The sequence below is a fragment of the Meleagris gallopavo genome, chromosome 1 (assembly GCF_905368555.1).
Source record: "Meleagris gallopavo chromosome 1, MGAL_WU_HG_1.1, whole genome shotgun sequence".
NCBI classification, from domain to species: domain Eukaryota; kingdom Metazoa; phylum Chordata; class Aves; order Galliformes; family Phasianidae; genus Meleagris; species Meleagris gallopavo.
The window spans coordinates 22,231,062-22,245,989 of NC_139404.1; the positions used below are offsets into that span (position 1 = coordinate 22,231,062).

The following is a 14,928-nucleotide window of genomic DNA, read 5'->3' on the forward strand; positions in this document are numbered from 1 at the left end:
GGAAGGGAACTTTAAGGATCATGTAGACCAACCTCCATGTCATGTCAGGAGCAATTCTCCCTAAATCACGTTGCTCAAGGTTCCACCCAACCTGACTATAAATATTCCTCCTAGGTGGGGATCTAGCATAGGACGCTGAACTGAGAATGAACAGGTTTTTCTGCAGCAATAGCTAAAAAGACAAAAAAATGCTGCTTGTGACTGTGAAGAATGTTGAGAGTGAGACAGTGTTTCTTTACTTGATTCTGTAAAGTGAATCGGAAGAGCATCAGAATAAAGGAATTTATGGACAAGCTTGTGACAGTGTGTCAGAACTGATATGCAATGAAAAACAATTTAAATAGTAAATGAAATAAGATTCTGTGTTTTTTTTGTTTTGTTTTGTTTTGTTTTTTTTTAATGTTTGACATTCCTTTTTTTAAAATTTTGTTTATATTGAGTCTTTCAGAGTCTTGTGGTAGTAATTTCCAGGTAATATAATAATTCCAAAGCTACACAAAGTCTCTCTAGTACTTACAGAGAACTGTTATCATGAAAATGCAATCCAAGAAATAGCAGCTAAAGACATATAATTGTCTAAAGACCTGGTCTCTATTTTCCTTTCCTTTATCCCTAAATAAAAACTTAAAATGTTTGTGTCTAGGCCAGTATGTATTTTTCACTAAAATCCCACGTTATGTGATTAACAGTATTTGTGCTTAAGCCTCTGTGATCCAAATAATACTTCAGCTTTTATCTTTGTAGTAAACTGGGAGAAAAACTGGTAGCAAACTCAGTACTGAGACCAAGTGATTTGTTACATGAGGCTTAAATATGAGAGCTTAGCAGGCTTTCTTCAAATGATACAATCCATATCCCTGAGTGAAAAGATTTGTGTGCGCTATTGTATTTTATTGATTTATTTACAAACAATATATCAAGATGTGTTGGAGAAAGAGATCTTTCAAATCCTGGAATTGCCATTAGCAGAACACTGATTTTAATTTCAATGTAATGATGTAAAATAAAATGGGAAAATGGAAAAAAAAGTTTCATTTTGGCAGTCTATACAGAGCACTAATGTCAGTGCATAGAGGAGAAGTATAAAGCATGTGAATTAGTCTTAAAACACTTTAAAAACTATTTGCTTTGCATACTGTGATTGGCTTAAACACTGTGTATGTTCTTCTGTTACTGTTTGCAGTTTCATTGAAGGTTCTTCTAGGGTTCTGGGTTTTGGTAATCCCTGAATAAACTAACATCTCACTTGTAAGACTCCACTTTTCAGCCTATGTTGAAACTCTCAGAACGGATTCACTCTTCACATTAGCTCTGCTTATATTTTCAAAGCTTGAATGTGTGGAAATGCCATATCAAAGTCTTAGCTTTGTTTATTGTGCAAACTGCCAAATTTTACATTTAATGGCTGACTAAAAAAAAAAGTGTAAGATTTTAAAATTGAGTAATTTCTAAGTTTGAAAAAAAAACAAATAATATTTTTTAATTCTATTGTATTAATGCTTATAATCTTTATGTTTTGTTTTGGACTTAGTATTTTTATGAAAACCATTTTTAAAAATCAATTTATAATCATTATAATTAATAAGCATGATCAGTATAAATGATATCTTCTGCCACCTTAATCAATCGTATGTATAAAAATCGACTTTGAAGTGACATAACCAAGTCACAACATTTATTTTGCTTTATTTTATTTTTCCATTTGAAACCACTGCATTTGGCTGTTAACTGGCCACGCTCTTTATCTGCATTACTAATTGTTAATGATATTGACTGCAGTGAAACGTGCAACTTGCTTGTTCCATTCATCTGTACCCCTTCCAGCCTAACTTCATTATTTTCTTTTACTGTGAAACTGTTCTTTCCACTCACCACCTCAAAAAATTGAGAAAAGTGATAGCACTCAGTAGGAATTTGTATTAAATCCAATTGACAGATGTTTGAACTTTCTGAGGGCACTGTACTGTAGGAAAAGTGAGTGACCAGCTTGGCCTGGATCAATACTCTGGCAGGGAGTCTCATGGAAGACTTAGAAGTAAAATTTCTGAGGAAAGGGCATGAGGTCTGATGGTGGAATGTGAGAAGTTGTTAGGGTACTTTGTAAGAGTTAGACTTGTAAGCTTTTCCTAGTATTCTTGTTGCAGACAGAGAGAAAGCAGAAAGGCTTTCAGTGGCAGCTGAGTCTTTTGATTCGGAATTAGCTGAAAATGAGTACGCTAGTATTCCACAAGAGAGAAAATGTCTCAAGTAGGTGTTATTTTCCCTTTATTTTAACAGTTAACAGATTATATCTCTCTACCATTATTCATTGAATGTTTCACATTGATGTTGCCTATCTCTGAGTTTATTCGTCACATTTAGAAATTTGCTGTTTGTGGGTGTTGAGAAAGGATCAAGCTGTGAAGAGGAGAGATGAAGATCAGGGAACAGATTTGTTTAAGTTTTTCTTTTGCAGAGTTCTGTGGGAAATCCACAGGACTTCCCCATGGCACAGGCAGAATCAGCCACCAGTCATTTGTATGACATATTGTAGAGATGTTGCAGGGTGCAGAGAACATGTGAGTTTTTAAATACCACTTCAGCAATCTTTCTCATTAATCCACCATATTACATATGAACAAGCAAGATAAAAATTTTAAAACTGAAGCATAGCCTTCTCTGAAATGGAGGGTTGGCAACATTTTCTTTCTCGTCATAGCTGTCTTCTCCCTGTGAAACAGGAGGTTGTGGAAAGGTCCAGCAGGAGCCATTGAGAAAGCTTCACACATCCTGCCCTTTAATCCAGTCAGGATTTTTTCTCTCTATAGGAAGTGCAAAGAATTACTTCTGTCATGATTTTGTTTTACACAAGTTAAGTGCTGTTAAATTCATGCCTAAACGTGTTTGCTTTTATGAGATGGAATTGGGCACTGTGTTTTCTGCCTCGCTTCAAAGTTGTTGATCCTTTTTTTGCGTATTTAGCTGCTAATCTTGTTTCAGAAACCTGGTAAACTTCAGGAATCTCTACAGGTTTTTGTGTTCAGTGCACAGCAACGCCTTAATGTGGCAGAGTATTACAGGGACAGAATGCAGTTTGAGCCTGTTCCTGTAAAACCTCTTGGCACACGTAATGATAAGGATGTGAACAAACCCTGCAGGCCTCTGGGGCGACAGGTCTGTCTGAAGCAAAACACCTTCTTTTAGAGCTAGAGATAAAAACACCAAGGAGAGCAGTCTGAAAAACGCAAGTATTTACATGCACCGCACCTGCTGCTTGCTCAGTGACTGACAACCGAAATTCAGCACTAGGACTCTTCTGGCCTTCCCTTACTCTTCCAGCCATGCTGTTGGATGCCATTAGTTACTTACAGAAATCAATTTTTTTTTCATCATGATGTAATCACAACACTTAATCCAGGTCCTCTGTTCCATTTGGTGTGTGTTGATGGCTGATGGTTGCGGCCTGCACTGGCTCGCAGCAGTCGGCAGAACCACAAATCACAGATCAGCTCAGCAAGGCCCCGTGCCACCATGTGCAGCAAAATGATACTCTCAACAGACAAAATGACTGTTGCAGACCTTGCAGAGCAGAGCTGAGGGCTTTGGGCTCTGCGTTGCAGAAATACGAGCAGGTCCTACGATATCTGTACTGTCAGTTTAGTCAATAAATGTAGATAAATTTGTATCGCTGTGTGCATGTAAATGCAATTTCATGTTGATGTTACTGCAGATTAGAAAGCTGCAGGAAGCTAACTGAGCATTAATGAAATTGTCACTTGGAGCAGCTACACGTTGGTTTGAGTACTTAGGAACACACAGAACAGTAACTCCCAGCAGGTCAGCACTCATCTGCACTAAGATGGTTCTCTCTTGGGTAAAGAATATCTGTCTCTCCTTACAGGAAGGGTAAGGCAAGGGAATGAGGTGGGATTTAGTGTAGCACCTCCTGGCAGTGTTGTTACCCCTTTTCCTTTGTGTTACTCTTGCACTTTTTTCTAATGTACCACTCTGGTTTTTCATCAAAATACACAGATATGTTAAAGCCTTTTAAGTAACACACACACACACAAATAATTTAAACAGAAATCTCAAAGTGTGCCATCTTTTCTGACCTGTTAAGATACGTCAACATTAATTCATTCAGATGTGTTTTTGTTCTGTGCTTTGCAGGCACACCAATTAAACAACTGTTTGTTGGGTGAGATATGCTGTTGATCAGAATAGTGATTTGTAACACTAATGAATTTGCAGTCTTCCTTAAATAAGCAAATAGTAATTTGAGGAGTATAGACCCCATGCATATTCAAGAGGCACAGCACAGCCTGGGGATGAGCCTGACTGCTGGATCTGACTTATTCTCTGGCAGCGGCTGCTTGCAGCCCAACTGCTCCAAACTTCCTTTCTCAGAGGTTCACAACTCAGCTAGAGTTGGGCTGATTTTCACGGATGGGATGCTGCTGAATTTCAGGTCCTTACTTGAAAACAAGATGGTGCTAGAGCTCTTTGACAAGATGGTCACTATTTTCCTTATTGAGGAAAGAGCTGAAATGTTATCTTTCCTGGTCTCCTTTTCATAAACAACACAGTCATTTTGGTTGAAGTTATTAAAGCAGAAATTCAGAGTGGAAAACATCAGTCTGTCACTTAGAAGTTGACACTGTTAAAAGCAAGTGAAAATATCCTCTAATAAGAATTGTTGGGGAACTTGTATATTGAGGAATGTTACCACCCCATCTCTGACAATAAAAAAGTTCGTAATAGAAATGCTTGCCCTTTTCAGAGTGAGAAAGTAGGAGAAAAATATAAAGGTGACTTCAAGCATTAAGGAATAAAAATATTTTCAAGTGAATAGCTTGATGTCTGATTGGCAGGTTTATTTTAGAAAGCTATTTTTATATAACACCATTGGGAAAAATAAGCCAGATGATGAGTTATCACTTTATTTTTTAGTAAAAAGTAGCTTATTATCCATGCAAGCATTGTCACTTATAATTACAAAATTGTCTGAGGAAACTTTTAAGATCCCAAAAATCTTTGCAAAGAGGAAAGGTGCAAATGACACAGCTATCTTATTCATACTTCTGCTCAATTAGAAATTTTTTATTGAATTAAATAGTCCTCCAAATCTGACTTAGTTTCTGCCTTTAAGGTTTCTGCCTTTAAGTTTAGGTGGCTAGATATGTGGCAATATTGGAAAATGTTGGTTTGCCCAGTCAGGAATTCAAACATATTTTACAATGAAAACAAGTCTCTGAGGTCTGTAGATGCTGCTGTAGTGAGGTTCCCTAATGCTGGGATAGTGATTAATTGGTTAAGTGAAGTAGAAGGAACATAACAAGTATCTCTATTGTAAATACAGATGATAGCTAGTGAATAGTTACTACCATCATAGAAAGCTGAAGTGTTTTTATTAAATGGAGTTTACATCTAGCCTCTTCTAAAATAGTCTAAGACTGTAATTTCTTTTGCACTTTTGGCATCCCTGCCCTCCTAAGTCTTCAGCATTATAGCTGATCAATCTGTGCAATGGATAATTCTATTCAAACTAATTATAATAAGTAGCTTAGAAAGCAGGTCATTCTAATATGATGACCATACAAAATGACCAGAAGTCAGTTGAAGGAGAGTTACAAAGAAAATGGTATTCTGTATTTGGCCTGATGCACTGAATAGTGGTCTTATTTTAAAAAGCTTAGTTTAATGGAATGAATCATTTAGGAAATTCATTGTGAGTTCGTTAGGTGAAGATCTTATTTAATTAGCGAACCAGTTTTTGCCAGTTTCCTTCAGTAATCAATTTAAGATTGTTTTTCAGTGAAGAGCAAGTGATATCCTTAGATCTTAGATGCATACTAAATGTGCTGGGATGTATCAGCATTGGCATGGTGCCTGCAGCTACCCCTAGAAGGAGAGAGCCCCTGTTAGAAATCTGACTTTCTCTATGGTAGGCACGTGTTCAGTAAGAGGGGAAGTTGTGCCTTGCATTTTGCGGATGCTTCTGCTTCTCAGCCAGCTCAGCTGTGCAGGCCAATCCATCAAGGTGAAGCCACACTTCACCAACACCTAGCAATTAAACTGGTGAAAAATGACTTGGAAAGCTCTTTTCTGTTGAGACCAGTGACTCTGTTGTGGGGAAGAGATGTGTCCTTCTGCTTTATGTTCCTGACTTATGCCAGAGATTTAGTCATGACTATTTCCTCCATCTGACAAAATTGTAAGCTCAAAAACTGGCTATGCCTTGATCTGGGCAGTTGCCCAATATTATAGAGAAGAGTTCTGTGAATGAAATAATGTACTTAGAAGGTATAGCTGCACAGTTTTCTTTCCCTACACCTGATCCCAGAGGATTTCATGGCACCAAAGAGTGATTTTCCTTCCAAACATTTTCTAAGCTATTCTGTCAGTCCAGTTTTCTGCTTCATGAAGAAATGTTGTCAACTGCTGTTTTCACAAGGAAAGCTCCTTCTGTTCAGCTTAGGTATATAAAAGTCAAGGGAATACTAACTGCCCTTCAGAGTCCGTGACTGCTGTAGATAGTGAGTGGCTATTAAATTTCCTTTATCTTGGTAGGACTCGAAGCCATATATTTGCTTAGTGTTTCGCTAATTTTAAGACATAAAATATGCAAATAATTTCTGTTTTGTTTTTAACTACATTAATTGCTACAAAGTGCGTGTTTCTTACAGTTAACATCATTTCTTTTTCTTCCATATCCAAGCTGGATAATGCAGATGAGCAAGCAGCCCAGATCAGACGTGAACTAGATGGACGTCTGCAACTGGCCGAACAAATGGCAAGGGTAAGCAGCTGCTTTCGGATACCAAAAACATACCTTCATGTGAGATTGAGTGGGCTGATACATAGTTTGTGTTTCCAATTTCTCATTCTGAAGCTGACCAGAAGGTCGTCTGACAGCATAACAGTCTGGCAGATGCATTTCTCTCTGCTGTGGAGAACATATGTCAGCAGGGGTAGGGAGAAAGTAAAAGTTGTTTTCTAAAGTTGTATATCCTTCATCAGCAAGTCCAGGGGTGAAAGAAAGGGTATATTATCTGCACTTTTGGGAGTATGTATTTTGGAACTGAACTAGATTATATTTTATATACAAAAGGCATTGTGCAATCCTGAGGATATAAACATGTTTATGTCTTACTACATGCTGTATATAATATAATTTTAAGCATATACACTATAGTTTACATTTCCAGTTGAAGTCAAAGTTCGGAATGCACTGGAAGTAGCAAAACTATGAGTGAAGCTTATAGGTCAAATTAGTGATAATAGGGTAATTTGTAAATTATTGGTGTAAGTTTTAGAAAGCCAAGATTGTTTTTTCTGTCATATAGCTTGTATTTTGTTTCCATGAGCAAGATTATGCCCTTCTATCTTAAATACCACAGGTAGGATTGTTACTGTCCCTGGCCATATCCTATTAGAGGCTTTTTTCAAAGAAAGACCACCAATTTCAGTTATCTTCAGTCTTCTGTGAAGCCTTGGATTATAATCAAAGATGTCTGATAATGCTATGTTTGTTCTGTGTCCTTTTTGCCTGTAGCTCCAACAGTTAAAAAATATTGTGTATTATCGCATGTATGTGCAGAAAACAGGATATCGTATTTACACAATACAATTTTAAAGCTTTCACAGAATCACAGAATGGCCTGGGCTGGAAGGGATATCAAGGATCATGAATCTCCAACCCCGCTGCCACAGGCAGGGCCACCAACCTCCTCATTTAATAATAGACCAGGCTGCCCAGAGCCCCATCCAACCTGGCCTTGAACACCTCCAGGGACGGGGCATCCACAACCTCTCTGGGCAGCCTGTTTCAGCACCTCACCACTCTCTCTGTAAAGAACTTCCCCCTGATATCCAATCTAAATCTTCCCTCCCTCAACTCAAAACCATTTCCCCTTGTCCTGCTGTTATCTACTGTTGACTTCCCTCCTGTTTGTAGGCTCCCTTTAGGTACTGGAAGGCTGCAATGAGGTCACCCCGCAGCCTTCTTTTCTCCAGGCTGAACAAGCCCAGCTCCCCAGCTCCCTCAGCCTGTCTTTGTAGGGGAGGTGCTCCAGTCCCCTGATCATCTTTGTGGCTCTCCTTTGGACCCTCCCCAACAGCTCTCTGTCTTTCTTGTACTGGGGGCTCCAGACCTGGACACAGTACTCCAGATGGGGCATCACAAGAACAGAGTAGAGAGGGACAATCACCTCCCTGTCCCTGCTGGCCACCCCTCTTCTGATGGAGGCCAGGATATCATTTGCTTTCCGAGCTAAGGTTTGCTTGTTTATTTGAAATGAAAAATAAATGGTTATTTAGGTCTATAAATTTCATAAATAAGAATCTGGAGACATAAACTTCCTTTAAAATTAAAAAGCATAACAGTTTTGAAATAATTTTAATGCAGATGAAAATTATGAGCATGATTTAAACCATATAAATTTTCATATCCTAGCTAATGTACATACAAAGACTGCATGCCAGCAGCTTTCAATCAGTGGTTTTCTTTACAAAAAGATTTTGTTTTGAAAATTCTCATGGTTTCTACAATGCCAATTGCACAATTTTGCACAGAATAAGGAACTCCATTCTTACGTGGTATATCCAACTCAGAAGTCAGAATTATCACATATCTTTTTAAAAATTACTTAAACTGTATGTATGTGTGTATATATATATATATATATATATACATACATGTAAATTATTTTTTGTGGGGGGACTGTCAGAGTTGGTTATAGCTGCTTGATCCTAATTCTAGCAGCTGTAAGAATTAATAAGATCACCTAAACCTAAGCAGTCAAATGCTGCAAAACAGCTATGACCTTTCTCAAAAATTAGGCAAAATATATATATATTAAAAAATTGATACTTTATTATGTATTCTAGCATCTCTGTTGGTGAAAAAAATGGTTTTCAATGATTACCTGCTTAGAAGAGAATTATTAAACTGCAGTTTCAAAAGAGCAGCACAGCTAAAGGAAAATTTCTGCATTTCTTCCTGGACAAGATTACTTAATGATTTTAAGATATAAGTTGTTAATTATATGCCATAAGTTTATTTTAGCAGAAAAGATCATTTAACCTACCTAAAGGATGTGAAAACCTTAGAAATATCATTGATCTACAGTAGCATAAAATCAGCAGGGAATTTGTACATCAATTTGTCTGGCTGTTTCTTCACATGATTAAATTTAAATCACTTGAAATCAAAGTATGTATGATGTAATGGAATTTTCTACCTTTTGTAACTAGTGGTATTTTTTTCTAAGACAAACTTTTACGTGATTCTATGCAGAGATTATCCAGTGTCTTTTCTCCCTGAGAACTGCATGCTGAAAATCCATGTTAGCGCTCTGTCCAAACACAGACAGACCAATAAGGCTTTTGTGTCCATTGCCTCCCCAGGGTCTTTATTTCAGGATGTATTTCTCATATATTCCAACAAAGGACCAGAGAGGGAGATGGATAACAACAAAAAATCACACACTATTCTTCTTTGGTCTCTAAATTAGTTTAAATATTATGTGCTGTAGCTATTTGTTACAATTTCACCCTCTTCAAAAAGAAAATTAAAGGTGTGGGATGATTCATAGCTATCGGCGTCTTTATCGAGGATTCTCACCTGTTTTGTGAGAGACAGAAGTGGCTACAAGCATTCAAGTTCTACAGAAACAAAAACATCGGTGTATGTTCTGGTAATACTGCCTGTCTTCAGTTACTGCAGCCTTAAATTACAAAAGATCATAGTTAAAAAAAAATATGCAGGAAAATGTGCTGTAAGAAGCTTCCCGAATTTTTACACTGGAGTGGAGAAATAATCTTAAAAAGAGGAAAGATCTTTTAACAACTTAAGTCTTCTCCTTCTTCTCTGTTGGCATTGTGTTATTTGGATGATCCTCACAGGATAAGGTACAGTTTGATTTTGGTTTTAGGTGGGTTTTTTTGAGAGGGCCACGTATAAACAGGAGAGAGTATGTCTGTTTACAAGGGTGGATAGTGATAAGACAAGAGGAAATGGTCTTAAACTGAGACAGGGGAAGTTTAGGTTAGATGTTAGGGGGAAGTTTTTCACACAGAAGGTGGTGACACACTGGAAGAGGTTGCCCAAGGAGGTTGTGGATGCCCCATCCCTGGATGCATTCAGGGCCAGGCTGGATGTAGCTCTGGGCAGCCTGGTCTGATGGTTGGTGACCCTGCACACAGCAGAGGGTTGAAACTAGATCTTTGTGGTTCTTTTCAACCCAGGCCATTCTATGATTCCATGATTCTATGACTAGAATATGCTGAATCTTACCTTAATTTGTTATGTCCTAACTACGAACTACTCTTTTCTCTTTTTTTTCCATTTCAGTTTTTAAAATACTGACTCTGTAATGTGATAATGAACCAGACTGGGAGATTTGCTGCAGGTGCTTTGGGTCACAGTTTCTTGCCTGATCTTTGTTATCGAAACAAAATCAACTTTAAAAGTTTTAATGTAAAATGTTTTAAGACATTTCTCGTAACAGCTAATGGTAAAAGTGGTGTTTTAAGAGCAAGGTACCTAACTTTGACAGGCAATAACTGGCGAGTGATTTTTGTTTATCACTTATATATAAAGCTTGTGTTTTAGAATAATATACATTGGTGGGCTCCCACATGCAACCTGGATTTAAGGTTAAAGGATTCTGGAGGGCAAGCAGTTTCATTTTTACAAATGTCTCATTATATTTTTGATGTGTTTTGTCTACTGTGTTTGAGGAATATGATGGAAATCTCAATTCAAGTTACATTTCTTCTTGTCAAATTTACTGTGTATATTGGACATGACTCGCCTTCCCATTAAAGTGATTTAAAGTTATAGAAATAGTTAGGAATTCAGACTTCTATTTTTATTCAATATCTAAAAATGAGAGCAAATTAGTAAATGAGTATGATCTAGAGTGTGGCATGATTTTTTTTCCTCTCTAATGTTTAAAATATATCTTCCAAGGAAAGAAAATTCCCCAAGTTCATAACAAGAGAAATGGAGAACATGTACATAGAAGAGTTACGGTCTTCAGTGAATTTGCTGATGGCAAATTTGGAAAGTCTTCCAGTATCTAAAGGTGGACCAGAATTTAAACTGCAGAAGTTAAAGCGATCGCAAAATTCTGCATTCTTGGACATTGGAGATGAAAATGAAGTTCAGCTCTCAAAGTCTGATGTGGTCCTCTCCTTCACATTAGAGGTAATCGCATATTTCACAGAATGTGTGTTGACAGTTTAAATTACTAGAATATCTAGAATGCCTGTTTTCTTGATATTTTTTGTTGCTAATTCTTCCTAAACATTTTACATTGAAGTAGTAGATTATGAAACGTCTCTGAGAATTAAGAGTTAGAGTGCAATTGCATGATGCACTTTCCTCTTGCAGCAGTAGCTGCATTTGGTTCCATGCAGCAATATAGCAATATGGAAATTTGAGTCTCCCACATAACTGTATCTTTAGATGAATTCCAGTACATTAGGTACCAAATAACAAAACACTTGTTATCACAAACTCATTCACAGAAGTTTACAAACAAGATATGTTTTCTTACTAAAAGCACTTACAGTGAAAACCAAAAGCATATATTTTTTTTAGTGATGGTCATAGCAGGCTGATGCTTATAAATTTCTTCATTTTCTTCAAGAAACTAGCTCATCTTTACCAAGGTTATGCTGGAAGTGTGCTCTGCAGAGATGCAATCTCAATTCATATGGAGCTGAAGGCACTTCAAGAGGAAGCCACAAATACAGATAGTTACTTACATGTAATGATGAGAGCATCATAGATCAGGTCCCGTTCTGAACATGTGAACATCAGGAAATGCTGATCTCTGTCTCTAGATAACAATAGAATCAAAATGTTTTCCAGAGTGCATATTGCATATTTGTCTGCTAGAAGATGCCACATTTAACTGTTATGCATTTGAAATGACTTCAGTTTGTTGAAGATGATGGATAATATTAAGGAATAAGTATTTCAATTGTTAAATCATTTAAAGCAAACAAAAAGTAGGTATGTTTTTTAAACATTGTATTTTTGCAGACAAATACCTTTTTTTCATGTAAGGTTTGGAATTCAGATCTAATTTTCATTGCCATGTCCAAAAAGATTGAAGTCTTCACTTACGTACAGAAGATAAATTACTTATCCTGCTGTTTGCCATTTTGGTATTACTAGCTAATAAAATAGAAGACAAAAGTAAGCTTTTGAAGAGTAGTAACATCTATCCATCATTCCATACGCCATAAGTTATTAGTTGGTCAGGCTTGTAAAACAGTCTTAGGGCTGAATGCTGCGCAGCTCCATTGCATGCTGTGCCTCTCCCAAGTGGAATGTAGAGTCTGGAGTGATGCCATCAACAGCAATAACATGGAGTATTTCTGAAGCATCTAAGAGGTACCTGAAAAAGCTTTTCAATAATATATATATTTTTTAATCTTCAAGCAAGTTTGCTTGGTAAGGGTTATAGAAAGAAGAAAAGCTTTCTCTGGACTTTTAGATAGAAATATTAAGTAAAAGTGATATTTGTAAAGAAAACACCAAAAGATAGAAACAATCATTAAATGAAAAATGACAATAAATGTAATTTCCAATGAACTCATTACTTGTTGCAGTGTGCGTTTGTTTACAGTGCTGCACACCAGAAATGCAGACTGTTGGGTTTGCTGAACTTCAGGTTTTTTTGGTTGTTTCTTCAATACACCAAGGTTCTCGAGTGCTAGTGACCTCCAGTTCATTGTGGGCAAGGCAGCAAAGAATCAGTGTCATTCTACAGATAGCAGTTTTCAATAGGGGAAATTTTTGTTTTAAGCAAGCTGTTAACCACATAAGTCAAGTTTCTTGCCTGCAAAGTACATGTAAATGCTTATTCTTGGGAAGGCAAATCTAACAGGTAATAAGGATGCAAGGAAAGAGTTGAGCTGATATCCATTTAGGCTGTAACATGGGAGATCTGCTCTCTTTCATGCAAATCAAAATGGGCAAATAACAAAACTTGACTGCATTTCCTTGGAGACAGAAGACATTATTTCTGGGGGAAAAAAAAAAGGATACATGCAGAATTTTGTACTTCAGTACTTAGAGTAACCAGCCAAATCCCCACTGAGAGCTGCAGCACAGGTACATAAATGAAGAGGAAATCAATAATGTGAGAACATTAGTACAAAAACACCCTTACATGTCAGTAGACAGCAGGAGTGTGAGAGGTGTTCATCTGCCCCTGCACTGTACTGTTAAGATAGAACAGAGAACATTTAAGCAACATTTATACGTGCTTGTGGGAATGGAACTTGTGCTCAAAGGTAAAAGACACTATTCCTGCAAGTTGGGTATTTCATCAAAGAGCTTATCTGCAAAAATTCGTATCATAAATAAAATATCAGAAGATTTAATTGCTTGTGTTCTTCAGCTGTTGGACAGTTTAAGGAGTACATAAGCAAAATTTAGAAAGCCGTTCATCAGCTAATGAGCTAGTTAATCAGCTAATGACAGGTCCCTTCCTAATGAAATGCAGGGTTCCCTTCCATTCCTAGAATCCAGAAGTGCTAGCAAAGACAAATGTGCTGTGCAATTAAACTTAAGGAAAATTAGGATCAACATAAAAAAATGAACAAATGTGAAGTCTGCATTCAACAAGGATAAATGTTTGACGTGTGGAAGGACCGTAGAGGCAGCAGTAGCCAGAGGGATCTCTAGTGCAGTCTGGCAGTGATCATTGATCACTTTTATAACTGTTCGAATTCCTGAACCACTAAAGATGGAGAAGAACAGAGATAATTACATCATTGTCCCTGAACTGCTGTTATTATTTATGAAGCATAATAGGCAGTGGTGATAATTTATGGGTAATGTAAAAATGTTCTAAATGATCAGACTGTCTTTTTGCCAAATATCTAACAATTACTGAGATTTGGGGACTTTTAAAGCACAAAGGATTTTACAGCAAAGAGTGAAATCTGCCTTGGCTCACCTTAATTGAGGTGAAGTGAACTGACAAATTGCAAATGGTTTGATAGTCAGACATTTTAGTAGTTGCTTCTGACCTAGGAAATCAATTGCCTCTACTGAGACCAAAAGTAGTCATTACTTTTGTCACCTTTAAGATGATCAAACTAACACTGTTTTGGTAGGTTTGTTTTTTGTTGTTGTTGTTGTTTGTTTGTTTTGTTTTTGTTTTTTTATATAGTTCAGCTGAGGACAGCTTCTCTGCTGATTAAATGGACACAGTTTTTTGCAGTTCTGTAGGCTCAGATGGGGCTGAAAAGAAAAGCAGCTTTCCTAAAGCAAGCAGGGAAATGCAAGCAACTTTCTTTACAGATTTTCTCTGACTCGGAAACATCTGAAGTGAAAGAATTTCAATAGCTTCACACTGTGACAGACTGTAAGGTTTTTAAAAGACACAGAGCAGTTGAAGTTAGACTGTATTTGGCTCTTCTGGGTAGTTCAGAGGAGCTGAAAAACTATGGGATTTCCCTGGTGAGGAAATTTCTCACCTGGTATTGGTGGCTTTTCTCTCATCTTCTTCCCCTTGCATACCCATATGCACACTGCACCTGACTGCAGGTAGTGAGTTGGGAGAAGGAAAAGGGGTAGTGGGAAAAAAATACAGCAGCTGAGAGTGATGCTCTCTGCCATAACAGAGGTGAGACTCAAGGGAGCAAAATTTCTCTCAAATTCAGCTACTAGCACTGAAGTTATAGTAGGAGTGAGGTTTTGCCCAAGTAAAAATGGAGCAAAAATCTCCCTTCATAGTGTATGTTGCTGAAAGTGGAAAAAGAAGGCAACATTAAAACTCATCTCTGTCTCTGAAGAATTCAGACACTGGGTTGTGTGTGGTTTTTTTTTTTGCTTTTTTTTTTTTTTTTCTGTGTGGAGCTTACTACCACTGTAGCCATGTTGTGTAATGCTTTCTGAAGTGTGAAGGTTGAACTATTTGC

At 37.2% G+C, this 14,928-nt stretch overlaps 1 protein-coding gene across 14 annotated transcripts in view; it reads left to right on the forward strand.

Moving 5' to 3' along the window:
• The window catches only part of CADPS2 (calcium dependent secretion activator 2), a 299,343-nt gene that overhangs the window by 111,081 nt on the left and 173,334 nt on the right, over positions 1-14,928 (forward strand). For all 14 annotated transcript variants that reach the window (XM_085218604.1, XM_085218528.1, XM_085218565.1 and 11 more), the window contains exons 4-5: positions 6,698-6,778; positions 10,955-11,191. In XM_085218604.1, the coding sequence (XP_085074730.1) occupies positions 6,698-6,778; positions 10,955-11,191 (318 nt within the window). The remainder of the gene's footprint in view (positions 1-6,697; positions 6,779-10,954; positions 11,192-14,928) is intronic.